Source organism: Hypanus sabinus, chromosome 4 (genome assembly GCF_030144855.1).
Source record: "Hypanus sabinus isolate sHypSab1 chromosome 4, sHypSab1.hap1, whole genome shotgun sequence".
Lineage (NCBI taxonomy): Eukaryota > Metazoa > Chordata > Chondrichthyes > Myliobatiformes > Dasyatidae > Hypanus > Hypanus sabinus.
This window is the reverse complement of record NC_082709.1, coordinates 188451542-188468750: the sequence shown is the minus strand read 5'-3', so window position 1 is coordinate 188468750 and position 17209 is coordinate 188451542. Positions and strand designations below refer to the sequence as shown.

Below are 17209 nucleotides of genomic sequence, written 5' to 3'. Positions count from 1 at the left end.
CAGAGATGCTGACACTCAACATGAAAAGTTTCTAAAAGCCCCTTAAATGTCCCTAATGTATCTGAACAACCACCTCCTTATTGAGCTGGCTCTGTGCAGGGCAATGGGGTGAGGTGAGGATTGGCAGCTTTTCCTCTGCAGAGACACAAGAATGGAAGCCATCCTTTCCTGAAAGGGTCCAGCTGCAGCGACAGACTCCCTGCTGCAAGAGAAAGCTGAGACTCATTAATATCAATATTCTCTCCCACTCTGCCATCTAAACCACAGCCTATTAAGAGCAACTCAAAGCTCTTGGCAACAATTACGACCATTAATAGTGCATTTATCCTGTAATATTTCTTTGCTGAGGCCTCACTTTCTCACTCTACCCCTTCAGAAGCGACAGCAATAAATAGCCAATGTGTCACTTTAATCTGAATTATCCAGAGCGCAATAGAAAATGAGTTCTGTTATCAGCTGCTTTCAGAACTACTTTTTTTCCAGGGTTAGAGTTGCCATGGTTACTCTCTACAACCCCAGATAGAGTCACAGACTCATTGAACATGACAGTACAGAAACAGGCCTTTCAGCCCATCTAGTCCATGCCAAATTACTTTGCCTACCCCCATCGATCTACTCTAGGACCATAGCCTTGCATACCTCTCCCATCCATGGACTTATGCAAACGTCTCTTAAATATTGAAATCAAACCTACATCCACCATTTCCACTGGCAGCTTGTTCCACACTCTGAATGAAGAGATCCCCCTTAAACATTTCATCTTTCACCCTTAACCCATGACCTCTAGATCTAGTCTCTCCCAACCTCAGTGGAAAAAGCCTGTTTGCATTTACCCTGTTTATACCCCTTGTATTTTTGAATACCTCTGTCAATCTTCCCTCAGTCTTCTGCATTCCAGGGAATAAAGTCCTAACCTTTTCAACCTTTCCCTATAACTTACATCATCATGTCCCAGCAACATCCTTGTAAATTTTCTCTGTACGCTTTCAATCTTACTTACATCTTTCCTGTAGGTAGGTCATACAACTGCACACAATACTCCAATTTAGGCCTCACCAACGTCTTGTACAACTTCAACATAACACCCCAACTCTTGAACTGAATACTTTGATCTATGAAAGCTAATGTGCCAAAAGCTTTCTTTATGACCCTATCTACCTGTGATGCCACGTTCGATTAATTATGCACCACACTCCTCAGTGTCTTCCTGTTCACCGTGAAAGACCTGCTTACATCACGGGTGTAAAAGGTTGCAGACAGGTCCCATCATCTTGTCTGCAGCACACGTTGTGATTAGCTAAACACTTGACAGCATCAGCGATCCAGGCTCAGTTACCACTACTACCTTTATGTACATTCATCCCATGACCACATGGGTTTCCTCTCACTTTGCAAAGATGTCCAAGTCAGCGTTAGTGACTTGTGGGTGGGCTATGTTGCTGCCAGAAGCATGATGACACTTGTGGGCTGCCCCCAGCACAATCCTCGGACTGTGATGGTTGTTCATGCAAACATCACATTTCATGGCATGGTTTAGATGTACGTGTAACAAATAAAGCTAATCTTTCATCTTTAACTTGTCTGTGGTTGAAACAAAAAGATTATCATTCTGGCAACTTACCGAGTTCCGATGAAGGGTCTCAACCTGAAACCTCAGATGCTGCCTGGCCTGCTGAGTCCCTCCAACAGCTTGTGTGTTGTTGGGAAAGCACAACCTGAATTAAACATCACACACCACTTATCAAACAAGTACATTAAATAAAATATTCCCGTAATGACATTGTGAGGAGAATACTCTTCCCAGAAGTCCCAGAATAGACCAGTCAACTCCATTTACCAGGCAAAACTGTCAGACAAACAGTCAAATGATATTAAATGGTTTAAATCCAACCTGCCTGCTCATTGTCTAGCCATCTTCCTACTGAGTGAGCAGCTGACTGCAGAGGATATCTCTCTGAAAATGAATGCACTGAAGTGGCAGACTCCTTGATAGGAGGAAGCCCTCCACTGGTCTGGGTTGACCATGGATGTTGCGTCCCAGTTGTCTACATGATATGTAAGCCAGGGCAGTACGATACGGAGAGAAGCCGTTGCCCATATAGCAGGCTCCCCCTCTCCAAGCAGCTGATGAATCTAAAAGAACGGCAGAGTCCAACTGAGATCAAAGTTTCTGTTCTCCTAGATGAGCTGCCAACCACAGCTGATAAGGTCTATCTCCTTGAAGCAACTGGTTTTAAGGCACCAGTAACCTGCCTTGCCCTATCTCCTATCAGTAGAAATGGTTCTGCCTTGATAACAAACTTGGAAACTGCATAATTGATGAGGCTTTAAAGCTTATTGCTATTTCTCTCTGTTTATGGAGATTTCTGTCCCTCTGACAGGAATAAACTCACTGCTGAGAGCATAGATATCTCTGTTCCTTCTGCTCCCAATGATTCTATCACCCTTGGTCTGTTCCTGGGTCTCCAGACTGAAATTCTGTGTTGATAAATGGGATTGTATAGATGGCTACTTTATGCTTAGCATAGGCATGATGGGCCAAAAAAGCCTGTCTCTTTAACTCCCCTGCCTTCAAATTCACTTAGTTCTTTGAGCAAGTTACCAGGAATGTTGATGAAGGAAAGGCAGTGAATGTTGTCTACATGAACTTCAGCAAGGCTTTTGACAGAATTCAGAAGGTTCAGTCGCTTGGCAGTAGTAAATTGGATTAGGCATTGGCTTTACAGGAGAAGCCAAAGAGTGGTAGTAGAGGGTTGCCTCTCTGACCTGGAGGCCTGTGACTAGCGGTGTGCCTCAGGGATCAGAGCTGCATCTGTTGTTGTTTGTCATCTATATATATATATATATGATCTGGATGATAATGTGGTTAACTGGATAACAAATTTGAGGATAACACTAAGATTGGGGGTGTGGTGGAAGGTGAGGAAGGCTAAAATGGCTTGCAGTGGAATCTGGACCAGCTGGGAAAAATGGGCTGAAAAAATGACAGATGGAATTGAATGCAGACAAGTGTGAGGTGCTGTACTTTGGTAGCACCAACAAGGGTAGGTCTGACACATTCATAGATCCCTCAAAATTAGGGTTCTTCAGAAGGTGTATTGTGCATTAACCTTTATTAGCCAGGGGATTGAGTTCAAGAGCCGCAAGGTAATATTGCAACTCTAGAGAACCCTGGTTAGACCACACTTGTGTTCAATTCTGGTCGTCTCATTCTAGGAAAGATGTGGAAGCTTTAGAAAGGGTGCAGAGATGATGTATCAGGATGCTGCCTGGATTAGAGAGCATGGTTTAATGAGTAAATGTTGAGTGAGCTAAGGCTTTTCTCTTTGAAGAGAAGGGGAAGAGAGGTGACTTGATAGAAGGGTACAAGATGATAAGAGCCACAGATTGACAGAGACATTTCCCAGGGTAGCAATGCTATGTGGGAGGTTAGATTGATCTTAGAGTAGGTTAAATGTAGAGAATAGGTTGACACCAAATTGTGGGCTGAATGGTCTGTACTATATTCTAGGACAGCACAGTGTAGGAAGCTGTCCAAAGGCTCCACTCATCACATGTGGGATGAGTCCAATGTCTGAATCAGCAAAGGCTCGTTTATATGCATTGGCACACTGATGAATATTTATTTCAGGCGCTGTTGGCAGCAACATTCGAGCACCCTGCTAAATTTGTCACCACCCCTGAGAGCAATGGGCCTTGTGGACTCATCGTGTATATCATCCCCACAAAATCATTCCGTCTTCTCCAACTAGAAGCCCTTGATGAATCACAAGATCTGCAACCTGCTGAGGGCCGGATCACAGCAATTCAAGTCAGGCAACCAGTAAAGTTACACAAGAGATCCAGGTACGATCTCCAGGAAACCATGTCACAGTTGAAGTAACAATCTGCACTGAACTGGAATCTCACAGTTATGGCAGGACTCAAATGCTATTACTTCTGATAAAGTGAAATCAACTGACATAGGCAGCTTCCAGATGAGCTCAGTGCCTCTTGCTCACATTGACCATCAAAACATGAAGGAACCATCACAAATGCCCACAGCCCCTGATGATCCTGTGATTTCAGTCTCTGAGCTTGCCAATGCGAATTCAGGAGGGTGATGCTCCTGGCCCAGATGGGTGCCTGACTAAAGATCTGTGTTGATCAACTGGCTGGAGTGTTCAAGACTGTTAATCACTCACTTCAGCAGTCTGAACAACCCACCTGCTTCAAGCAGGCTTCAATTATACTGGTGTCCAAGACAGTGTGGTGACCAGGCTCAATGACTAGCGTCTAGTAGCACTTACAACCATGGTGATGAAGTGTTTTGAGAAGTTGGTGATGAAACATTAGGCTTCATCAAGTGACTTGGATCTGCTCCAATTTGCCTACCGGGGTAACAGGCCCACAGCAAATGCCATTTCATTGGCTCTTTGCTCAACCCTGGAACATCTGCACAGCAAGAATGACAAACATTCTTGCAGGGGAGTTTGCTAGTGCTTCTTGGGGGGGTTTAAACTAAATTTGCAGGGGGCAGGGATCCAGAATGTGAGAGAGGATAGCGAGAGGAAGAACAAAGGACAGGTGAGGACTGCACGGTTCCAGAATATTAAGTGTGTAGTAGAGAAAGGTGAGGCGAAACAAGTGATAAGGAGGACACATGTACAGAGGGATGGTCTGACGGAACATGGAGTTAAATGTGCAGAAAGAATAAGTAAATTTAGGGAGGACAACAAAATTCTAGGGGATGGGAGTTCGGGGAGCTGGGTTAAGCACAATAGGCAGAGATTCAAACAGAGAGAGGAGAAATGGGCTAAAAATTCTATATCTGAATGCACGAAGTGTCAGAAATAAGGCGAATGAGCTTGCAGCTCAGGTGCGAATGGGTAACTATGATGTTGTTGAGATAATGGAGACATGGCTGCAGGGAGATCAGACCTGGGAAATGAATGTACAAGGGTATATGTGCTATTGTAGGGACAGAAATGTGGGCAGAGGGGGTGGGGTGGCCCTGTTGGTGAGGAATGAGATTCAGTCCTTTGCAAGGGGGGACATAGGATCAGGAGAAGTAGAGTCTGTGTGGATAGAACTGAGGAACAGTAAGGGCAAAAGGACCCTAATGGGTGTTGTCTACAGGCCACCAAACAGTAGCGTGGATATTGGGTGCAAGTTGAATAGGGAGTTAACATTGGCATGTGGCAAAGGTAATGTCGCAGTAGTTATTGGGGATTTCAACATGCAGGTGAACTGGGAGAATTAGGTTGGTGCTGGACCCCAGGATAGGGAGTTTGTAGAGTGCCTACAGGATGCATTCTTGGAACAGCTTGTATGAGAGCTGACCAGGGGCAAGGCTATTCTGGATTTAGTGTTATGTAATGAACAGGATTTGATAAGTGATCTAGAAGTAAAGGAGCCATTAGGAGGTAGTGACCATAATATTATGTTTTTATCTGCAATTTGAGAAGGATAAGGGCAGCTCGGAGGTGTCAGTGTTGCAGTTGAACAGGGGAAACTATGGAGCCATGAGGGAGGAGCTGGCCAAAGTTAACTGGATGGATATCCTAGCAGAAAAGACAGTGGAACAGCAATGGCAGATATTCTTGGGAATAATGCACAAGGTGCAAAATCAGTTCATCCCCCAGAGAAGGAAGGATTCAAAGGGGGGAAAGGGGCCACAGTGGTTGACAAAGGAAGTCAGAGATTGCATAGCATTAAAAAAAAGGAAGAATGACAGAGCTAAGGTGAGTGGGAGGACAGATGATTGGGAAATTTTTAAGGAACAACAGAACTTAACTAAAAAGGCAATATGGGGAGAAAAAATGAGGTACGAACGCAAGCTAGCCAGGAATATAAAGGAGGATAGCAAAAGCTTTTTTAGGTATGTGAAGAGAAAGAAGATAGTTAAGAACAATGTTGGGCCCTTGAAGAATGAATTGGGTGAAATTGTTATGGGAAACAGAGAAGTGGCAGAAGAATTTAATGAGTACTTTAGATCTGTTTTCACTGAGGAAGACACAAGCAATCTCCCAGATGTATGGATGGGCCAAGGACATAGGGTATGAAACAGATTGACATTAGGAAGGAAACGGTGATGAGAAGACTGATGGGACTGTAGGCTGACAAATCCCCAGGTCCAGATGGTCTGCATCCTAGGGTACTAAAGGAGGTGGCCCTGGAAATTGCGGATGCATTGGTAATCATTTTCCAATGTTCCTTAGATTCAGGATCAGTTCCTGAGGATTGGAGAATGGCTAATGTTATCCCAATTTTTAAGAAAGGAGGGAGGGAGAAAACAGAGAACTATCGACCTGTCAGCCTGACATCAATGGTGGGGAAGATGCTAGAGTCCATTATCAAGGATGAAATAGTGGCATATCTAGATAACAGTGATAGGATTGGGCCGAGCCAGCATGGATTTACCAAGGGTAAATCATGCTTGACTAATCTGTTGGAGTTTTTCGAGGATGTAACCAGGAAGTTAGATAGGGGAGATCCAGTGGATGTAGTGTACCTCGATTTTCAGAAGGTATTTGATAAGGTCCCACATAGGAGATTGGTGGGTAAAATCAAAGCTCATGGCATTGGGGGGAAGACATTGACGTGGATAGAAAACTGGTTGGCAGATAGAAAGCAAAGGGTAGTGGTGAACGGGTGTTTCTCGGAATGGCAGGTGGTGACCAGTGGGGTGCCACAGGGCTCAGTATTGGGACCACAGCTATTTACGATTTACATCAACGATTTAGATGAAGGCATTGAGAATAACATCAGCAAGTTTGCTGATGATACTAAGCTGGGTGGCAGTGTGACATGTGATGAGGATGTTAGGAGAATTCAGGGTGACTTGGATAGGCTGGGTGAGTGGGCAGATACTTGGCAGATGACGTTTAATGTGAATAAGTGTGAGGTTATCCACTTTGGGAATAAGAACAGGAAGGCAGATTATTATCTGAACGGTGTAAAGTTAGGTAAGGGAGAAATACAAAGAGATCTAGGAGTCAATCACTGAAGGTGAATGAGCAAGTGCAGCAGGCAGTGAAGAAGGCTAATGGAATGTTGGCATTTATTACAAAGGGAATTGCGTACAAGAGCAAGGAAATCCTCTTGCATTTGTACAGGGCCCTGGTGAGACCACACCTGGAGTATTGTGTACAGTTTTGGTCTCCAGGGTTAAGAAAGGACATCCTGGCTATAGAGGAAGTGCAGCGTAGATTCATGAGGTTAATTCCTGGGATGTCTGGACAGTCTTACGCAGAGAGGTTAGAGAGACTGGGCTTGTATACGCTGGAATTAAGGAGATTGAGAGGGGATCTGATTGAAACATATAAGATTATTAAGGGATTGGACAAGATAGAGGCAGGAAATATGTTCCAGATGCTGGGAAAGTCCAGTACTAGAGGGCATGGTTTGAGAATAAGGGGTAGGTCATTTAGGACAGAGTTAAGGAAAAACTTCTCCCAGAGAGTTGTGGGAGTCTGGAATGCACTGCCTCGGAAGGCAGTGGAGGCCAATTCTCTGGATGCTTTCAAGAAGGAGCTAGATAGGTATCTTATGGATAGGGGTATCAAGTGATATGGGGACAAGGCAGGAACCGGGTATTGATAGTAGATGATCAGCCATCATTTCAAAATGGCCGTGCAGGCTCGAAGGGCCGAATGGTCTACTTCTGCACCTATTGTCTATTGTCAAAGATGCATACATCATGATGTTCTTTATTGGCTACAGCTTGGCATTCAATACTATCATCTTCTCAAAACCTATCAATAAGCTCCAAGACCTTGGCCTCAATACCTCCTTGTGCAATTGGAACTTCAACTGCCTCACTTGCAGACCCCAGTCAGTTTGAATTGGTAACGTCTCCACTGGTGCTCAGCACCCTGCTCTATTCACTTTACCCTGAGACTGTGTGGCAAAGCACAGATCCAATGCCATATTCAAGCTTGTTGACAATACCACTGTTGTGGGCTGAACCAAAGGAGGTGATGAATCAGCATACTGTATAGAAATGAGACTGAAAACCTGTGCCACAACAACAACCAATGTCATCAAAACCAAGGAGCTGATTATTGACTTCAGGAGTTCCGTGAGCCAGTCCTCATCGTGGGATCAGAGGTGGAGAGGGTCAGCACACATTAAATTCCTCAGTGTTATCATTTCCGAGGATCTCTCCTGGGCCTACCACTTCAGTGCATTATGAAGAAAGCACGGCAGCGCCTCTACTTCCTTAGCAGTTTGTGAAGATTCTTCATGGCATCTAAAACTTTGACAAACTTCTATAGATGTGTAGTGGGGAGTATAGTGACTGGCTGCATCACAGCTTCACATGTAAACACTAATGCCCTTGAACGAAAAATCCTACAAAAAGTAGCGAATACAGCCCAGTCCGTTGTTGGTCAAGCCCTCACACCATTGGGCTCACCTACATGGAACATTGTCACAGGAAAACAGCATCCATCATCAGGGACTCCCACCACCCAGATCATGCTCCCTTCTCACTGCTGTCATCAAGAAGGTACTCACACCAGGTTCAGAACAGTTATTACCCCTCAACAATCAGGTTCTTCAACAAAAGGGGATAATTTCACTCAACTTCACTCCCTCATCACTGAAATATTCCCACAACCTATGGACTCAGTTTCAAGGACCCCTCTCTTCATGTCTTCAATACTTACTGTTTATTTGTTATTACTTTTTATTTACTTTTGCATTGCTACATTGGCTGAACGCCCAATTGCTGCCTTATTTCATTGATTCTATGATGGCTATTATTCTATTATGGATTTACTGAATATGCCTACAAGAAAATGGTGACATACAGGTACTTTAATTATACTTTTATTTTCAGGTCACGGGTGGGACAAGGATCTGCCTGGAAGAAAAGGTGTAGATAGGCAGCTGATGTGGACAGAGATTGTGAACTTCTCTCTGATTGATAATACACAGTAATGTAGGTTACATCAATAAAAGTGCAGCAATCTACCACCCACAGAAGACCAGACTGCCCTCTTCCCTGTCTCACTGGCTCCAGGGCTGCAGGCTACAAGAGGGGCAGTGTTGCAGGGTGCTAGTAGGGACAGTGTGGAGCACATCTGGAAAATGTTGTAGCACCTCTGTCTAATAAGACAACGTCTGCACGCATGGGCAGATGGGCTGACAGGAGAAGGCAAAGAGTGGGAAGCCCTGTGACAAGGCGCTGCACATGAGGCTGCTTAACAACATAAGAGCCCATGGTATTACAGGAGAGATGCTAGTATGGACAGAAGATTGGTTGATTGGCAGGAGGCAAAGGGTGGGAATAAAGGGGGTCCTTTCCTGGTTGATTGCCGGTAACCAACAGCGTTCTGCAGGATCTGGTGTTGCGACTGCTACTTTTCACATTATATGTCAATAATTTGGATGATGGAATTGATGGCTTTGTGACCAAGTTTGTGGGTGATGTGAAAATGAGTGGAAGGCCTGGTAGTGTTGAGACTGCAGGGAATCTACAGAAGAACTTAGACAGTTTGGGAGAATGGGCAAAGAAATGGCAGATAGAGTATAGTTCAGAGAAGTGAATGGTTTTGCACTTTGGTAAAGGCATGGACTATTTTCTAAATGGGACGAAAATTCAGAAATCTGAGTTGAAACAAAACTCGGGAGTCCTCATGCAGGATTGCTGAGAAGTTAACTTGCAGGTTGAGCTGGAAGGCAAATGTAATGTTAGCATGTTTTGGGCAGCCAGACTTTTCTCCTTTGCATAAGCAGTTCACTAGTGCTAGTGTCAATAGAGACGTGTGTTTCAAGGAAAGAAGGCAAACCAGTTATTGCAATAGTGGCAAAGTTGTTGTAGGCCTAACAAGGCGGCACTAAAAGTCACTTCATGTATAGTTCACTGGACGAGGCACGGATAAAATTTTTGTAGCTTGAATAAAAAGTCACTAAATTACAGCTAATTAAATAAAGTAGGGAAGATGCAGGATCAGGTGACGTGCCGTAGCTGCATGATATCAGAGCAGGTGAACCCCATTGTGGATCCTGGTGACCACATCTGCAGCAAATGTTGCCGGATCGAGGAACTCAGGTTCAAAGTTGATGACCTGGAATCTGCGCTTCAAACACTGTGGCACATCAGGGAGGGGGAGAGTTACCTGGATGCTCTGTTTCAGGAGGTAGTCATGCCCATTAGATTAACTGCCTCAAATTCAGTCTGTTGTCAGGGACAAGAGGGTGCAACTGCGAGTGAGGTGGGTAGTGGGATCCAATAGACAGTGCTGGAGGAGCCTCAGCCCTTGAGCTTGTCCAACAGGTCTGAGATTCTTGCTCGCTGTGTGGGTGAGAGTGGGGGCTGTAGGAAGGATGAGCAACCTAACTGTGACACCGTAGCTCAGGGAGCCATTCAAAAAAGGGGAAAGAAGAGAAATGTAGTGGCAATTGGGGATAGTATAATCAGGGGAATAGACAGAGTTCCCTGTCATGAGGATAAAGCAACCTGAAGGCTGTGTTACCTGCCTGGTACCCGTGTTCAAGACATCTTATCTGACCGACAGAGGAATTTGCAGTGGGAGGGGAAAGATCCAGTTGTCATGGTCCATGTGGGTACATATGAGGAACAAGGAAAGAAGTTCTGCTGAGGGAATTTGAGCAGCTAGGGACTAAATTAAAAAACAGAATCAAAAAGGTGATAATCTCTGGATTACTACCTGAGCCACATGCAAATTGGCATAGGATCAAGAAGATTAGAGAGTTAAATGCGTGGCTCAAGGATTGGTGTAGGGGAAGTGGATTTTAATTCATGGGAAATTGGCATCATTACTGGGGAAGGAGGGAGCTCTACCAATGGGACAGGCTCCATCTGATGGGACCTGGATCCTAGCAAATTGCATAACTAGGGTGGTGGATAGGGCCTTAAACTAAATAGTAAAGGGTTGAGTTCAACAGATTGGAGAATTATGGATAAAGCAAAAAAGTGAAGTGTCAACAAAGATAAAGAAAAAGACAAAAAAGAGAAAAGTAAGGGTGGAGTACAGCAGTCAAGTGCAAAAACAGACAAAGATTACTAGATTTTAAAGGCACAATGAGTATAAGGGCACTCTACTTGAATGCCTGTAGTATTTGAAACAGTGAACTTGTGGCACAAATCAGTACAAAGGGGTTTGATTTAGTGGCCATTACAGAAACATGGTTGCAAGGTGGAGAGGATTGGGAATTAAATATCCAAGGCTATCAGGTAATATGGAAGGATGGGCAGGAAGGTAAGGAAGGTGGGGTAGCGCTCTTAATTAAAGATGAGATCAGGGCGATAGTGAGAGATGATATAAGATCGAAGGAGCAGACTGTTGAATCCATCTGGGTAGAGATTAGGAATAGTAAAGGGAAAAATCACTGGTGGGAGTTGTCTATCGGCCACTGAATATCACAGTGGCACAGGCAATAAATAAGAGAAAGATCTGAGGCATGCAGGAATGGAACAGAAGTTGTTGTGGGGACTTTAACTTGCACATAGATTGGGGAATCAAGTTGGTCAGGGCAGTCTTGAGGAAGGTTTCATAGATTTCTTGAACAGCATGTTACTGAATCTACAAGGGAAGGTGTTATCTTGGATCTGGTCTTGTGTAATAAGACAGGTAAAATGAGTGGTCTTGAAAGAGAGACCACAGTACGATTGAGTTTCTCATACAGATGGAGGGTGCAATCGTTCGTATATTGTGCCTAAACAACGGGATTAGGGAGGAGTTGGATAGGGTAGACCTGGAATACAGGCTATATGATGGCATGGTTGAGGAACAATGGAAGACTTTCAAAGATATTTTTCATGATGCTCAACAAAAGTATATTCCAGATAAAAGCAAGGGCAGTAAGGGTGGGGAAAACCATGGATAACTAAGGAAATAAAGGAAGGCATCAAACTAAAAGCTTGTGCATACAAAGTCAGCAAGAGCAGTGAGAAACTGGAAGATTGGGAAAACTTTAAAAAACAACAAAGAACCACTGAGCAAGCAATAAAGAAAGGGAAGCGAGATTATGAAGATAAACTAGCACAAAATATAAAAACTGATAGTAAAAGTTTTAAATTATATACAGTGGAAAAGGAGGTCAGAGAGAACACAGGTCCCTTGGAGGAGGAGAAGGGAGAATTGATATTGCGTAATGAGGAAATGACCAAGGCTTTGAAAGACAATTTTGTGTCGGTCTTCACGATGGAGGACACATTTAACATGTTGAAGAGAGATGTTATGGATGTAATGGGAGGTGAAGACCTCGTAACAATAGCTATCGCTGAAGAGGTAGTGCTGAGCAAACCTGTGGGCCTAAAGATAGACAAGTCCTTGGTCCTGATGGAATGTATCCCAAGGTACGGAAAGAAATAGCAGTTATAGTTGAGGCTTTGGTGATAATTTACCAAAATTCTCTGGACTTTGAGCATGTCCCAGTGGATTGGAAGATGGCGAATGTCACACCACTGTTCAAAAAAGGATGTAAGCAAAAGGCAGGTAACTACAGGCCAGTTGGTTTAACATCCATAGTTGGGAAAATGCTTGAAGCTATCACCGAAGAAATAGCAAGGCATCTGGAGAGAAATGGATCCATCAGGCAGACGCAGCATGGATTCAGCAAAGGCAGGTCCTGTTTGACAAACTTACTGGAGTTGTTTGAGAAGATAACCAGCACAGTGGATAGAGGGGAACAGATAGATATTACTTACTTGGATTTCCAGAATGCATCCGATAAGATGCCGCATAAAAGACATTCATAAGATAAGGATGCGTAGATTTGGGGTGATGTATTTGCAAGGACAGAGCATTGGTTAACCGATAGAGAGCACAGTTGAGATACATGGGTGTTACTCTGGTTGGCAATCAGTGGTGTGCGGTGTGCGGTGTGCCACGGGGTCGGTGCTGGGCCCGCAACTGTTCATGATATACATTACCAAGTGTTGAGTATCTAAGTTTGCTGATGATACTAAATTGAGCAGAAAGGCAAATTGTGCAGAAGATAGAGGTATAGATCAGTTAATTAAGTGGGCAAGGGTCTGTCAGATGGAGTACACTGTGGTTCATGTGAGTTCATTCACTTTGTAAGGAAAAATGGAAGATCAGATTATTTAAATGGTAAAAGATTGTAGCATGCTGCTGTGCAGAGGGACTGGGAATGCTTGTGCATGAATCACAAAAGGTTGGTTTGCAGGAACAGCAGGCTGTCAAGAAGGCAAATGGAATGTTGGCTTTCATTGCTAGAGGGATTGAATTTCAGAGCAGGGAGGTTGTGCTGCAACTGTACAGGGTACTGGTGAGGCTGCACCTGGAGTTCTGGTGAGGAAGGATATACTGGCTTTGGAGGCGGTGCAGAGGAGGTTCACCAGGTTGATTCCAGAGATGGTTAGATTGTGAGGAGAGACTGAGTGGCCTGGGACTGTACTCTCTGGAACTCAGAAGGATGAGAGGTGATCTTATAGAAGCAAATAAAATTATGAAAGGGGTAGATAAGAGAGAGGCAGGAAAGTTGTTTCCAGTGGTACGTGAGCATAGAACTAGGGGACATAGCCTCAAGATTCAGGTGATTAGGTTGAGGACAGAGATGAGGAGGAACTGCTTTTCCCAGAGAGTAGTGAATGAAGCAGTGGAGGCTACCTCAGTAAATATATTTCAGAGAAGGTTGGTTTATATTTTTCATAGTAGGGGAATTAAGGGTTATGGGGAAAGGGCAGGTAGGTGGAGATGAGTCCATGGCCAGATCAGCCATGATCTTCTTAAATGGCAGAGTAGGCTCGAAGGCCAGGTGGCCTACTCCTATTCCTAATGTTCTTATGAATGTGAAGAGCATGTTTTATACAGTCAGTGAGTCTAGGACCATATGGCACAGCTTCAGAATAGAGGAACATCCACTTAGAATAGAAATGAATAATTTATTTTGCTATAAAGTGGTGAATCTGAGAAATCCAATGCCACAGGCGACTGTGGAGGCCAAGTCACTCTGAGTATCTTTAAAACACAGGCTGTTAGGTTCTTCAGCATCTAGAGTACAGTCGATGTTTCCAGCTGAAACCCTCCTGCCAAGTGGTTTTGGCCCAAAGCGTCGATGATTCTCTTTTCCTAGATGCTGCCTGGTCTGCTGAGTTCCTCCAACATTTTGTGTGTGTTGCTCGGATTTCCAGTATCTGCCGATATTCTCGTTTGCCGATAGGTTCTTGATTAGTCAGAGTGTTGAAGGTTATGGGGAAAAGGCAAGAGTTGGGATTGAGAAGAATAATACATCAGCCATGAATGGCCCAATTTTTTTCTATGTCTTTATGCCGAAGGAACACAATGTCGGTGGGAGGTGGGGTGGGGAAGTAACTGCTGACATTCTGGTTCGAGACCCTGAATTAGAATCAGTTTTGTAAAACTCTCAGAATGTGTGCAGTCACCTTTTTTCCATTCATTTATTCAAAGAATGTCAACTTGCCTAGCTGAGACAGCATTTAATTACCCTTGAGAATTGATAGTGAGCTGCCTTCTCGACCTGCTGCAGTCCTTACAATGTGGTTCTGTCCACCCATGTTAAGGGGGGGGGAGTTTCACCGCTGTGAATCCAGTTCCGATGAAGGAATGGCGAAGGATTTCCATGTCAGAGCAGTATGGTTTGTCCCTGTGGGAGTGGGGAGGTGGCATCTGCTTGTGGTTGGGATACAGCAGGGCCCCCAGTGGTTGGGGCCCTAGTTTGATACATGATCTACAGCAGTACAATACAGAGAGCACGCCATTGCCCAAGTAGCAGGCTCCCCCCTCCAGGTAGCTGATGAACCCAAAGGTATGGCAGAGACCAATGCAATTGGCGTTGCTATTTGAACACTACTGTTGGGAGCTTATCCCTCTCTCTTTCCCATTCCCTCTGGCTATGTCAACCTCAAGAAACCAAGGGGATCCAAGGTCTTGCAGATCCCACACACATCCATTAGCCCCCATCTGATCCTCTCTCCCTGCACTCGCAGGCTGATCTCCTTAGCCCCACCCTGGGAGCAGAGAATGAACCACAGACTTGTCCGCTGGGGTACTAGTAGAGGCCAGATAGAGATGATGGGGACAGAGATGGCAGCAATGGCAGAATAAAAGATGCTGGAGGAGCAGTGGGTCAAGCAGCATCCGTATGTGGGCAAGAGGAGAATGGTCTGTCGATATTTCAGGTCAAAACCATTCAGCTGAACTGAAAGATGGAGGATGAAAAGAGAGGACAGGGAGCAACTAAGGAGCAACTTTTTCCACACACAGGTTGGTGTTATAGGTGGAACAAGTCTGGGAGGTGATGAGTGGATCCGGGTGAGGAGGGTGATAGGCAGATGGAGGGAGGGGAGAGTGGGAATAGTAGCAGAGGCTAGGAGGTGACAGGAAGGCTATAGATGGTAGGATCTGATAGAAGTGTGTGTGAGATCCCTCAGCTTGCCAGTAATGTAGGAACCTAGAACACAACCTGACTGTACAGGCAGCAGTGAGTGGCCACACATAACCCGACTGCTCGCTGTCCCCTTACTTGCCCAGTGAGTGCCAACACGCAATTCACATCACAGCAATTTAATGAGACATTATTGCATAGCTTTCACACAAGTACATAATCCTTTCAATTACTGAAATCAATACAGCTTAATTAAGGCAAGCAGTGGCAGATCACACGTGTACATGGGAAAACAGTGGTCACAGGGCAGGGCGATGAACGTCTGCTTCGTTCTGTAACAGTCAGGAATCACCCCAAGCAGCAACTAGCTACAGTTGATTGCGTGGGAATAGAAACGTGTGCACGCTTGGGGTCACAAACACACACACACGCACAGATGAACACAAAATCTCTCATGCACACACAAGGACACAGACACACACACCCCACTTCTCCCTCACTTCGCTGTCAGCTTCAGGACCCTCTGCACCATCTCACCAATCCCATCAAAGATCTGATGAAGTTTAGTCTCACACATGAAGGCCGAAGTTGTCACAATCTTATTCTCCGAATCCACATGAGCTTGGTGAGGACACGTTAAGGAGAATGACACAGTAACATCTCCCACTCAGGGCACTGTAACACATAGGGAGTCCACATACCAGGGGAAACCCCACTTCCAGGAACCAATAGCAGAGAAATACAACCCAGAGAATCTGATACCCAGGGATACCCCATTCCAGGAAACCCTGACACCGAGGATGTCCCAAGGCCTAAGTACCTAATGTCACCACTGAGGAACCAACACTCACAATCACCATTTATTTGAAGAGATGTGCTGGCAGTGGAGAGGACCAGAGGTTCACAAACAAGAATAAGAATGTTAATGTGTGACGAGTGTTTGACAGCTCTGGAGTTTAGAAGAACGAGGGGCGGGATCTCATTGAAGCTTATCAAATATTGAAAGGTCCTGAGTATGAAGGGATAAAGGGAACAAGGAGGAGATTGAGGCTGAGTGGAAAATTGGATCAGCCATCATGAAATGGCAGAGCAAACGATGGGCCAAATGGCCTAATTCTGCTCCTCTATCTTATGGCCTTAACGTCCTATAGATGGAGTGGACATGGATGTGGAGAAGATGCCTCCTACAGTGGGGGAGTCAGATAGAGTGGTTTCCATTTAGAGATAAGGAGGAATTTCTTTAGCCAGAAGGTAGTGAACCTGTGGAATTCACTGCCAGACACATGTGGAGGCCAAGTCACTGGGTGCATTTAAAACAGTGGTGGATAGATTCGTGATTAGCAACAGTGACAAGGTTTCTGGCAATTCGGTGATCCTTGTTTAAAAGGAAAGCTTTATGGGCATTCAAGCTCATTCTGAATGGTCCATTCAGCAGCAGGAGCAGGCCACAGCGGTGTGGTTTCTCGCAGGTCAGTGACGCACTTTTAAAAGTATAGAAGGGACAAGTGGGGCAGCCACTGTTGGGGTAGGCCAGTGGTGAAAGCAGGTCTGTCAGGCTTTGGCTCAAAAGAGGCGTTCACTCTGGTAAGTTTCTGTTAAGGTTCCCTCCCCACCTCCCCCCCTTACTGTACCTGGTGTAGTAAATGGCTGTTGTGTGTTCTTCATGCTGGATGTTGAGTCCTGGGAGACCCAAAGTTTCCCAGGGAGCATCTGTGTAAAGTGCATCCGGCTGCAGCTCCTTGAAGACCGTGTTAGGGACCTGGAGCAGCAGCTGGACGACCTTTGGCTTGTACAGGAGAGTGAGGAGATCATCGATCAGAGTTACAGGGAAGTAGTCACTCCAAAGTTGCAGGAGGCGAGTAGCTGGGTGACTGTCAGGTGAAAT

General features: G+C 45.0%; 1 protein-coding gene across 4 annotated transcripts in view; it reads right to left on the bottom strand.

Moving 5' to 3' along the window:
* gatd3 (glutamine amidotransferase class 1 domain containing 3) overlaps positions 1 to 17209 on the bottom strand; it is a 48372-nt gene that overhangs the window by 8916 nt on the left and 22247 nt on the right. For 2 of the 4 annotated variants that reach the window (XM_059969023.1, XM_059969024.1), the window contains exons 6-7: positions 16956 to 17195; positions 1622 to 1715 (exon numbers count right to left, since the gene is read on the bottom strand). In XM_059969023.1, coding sequence (XP_059825006.1) covers positions 1622 to 1715; positions 16956 to 17195 — 334 coding nt within the window. Of the gene's footprint in view, positions 1 to 1621; positions 1716 to 13993; positions 14143 to 15487; positions 15950 to 16955; positions 17196 to 17209 lie in introns of those variants that run through there. The other 2 variants (XM_059969025.1, XM_059969028.1) reach the window with 2 other exon arrangements.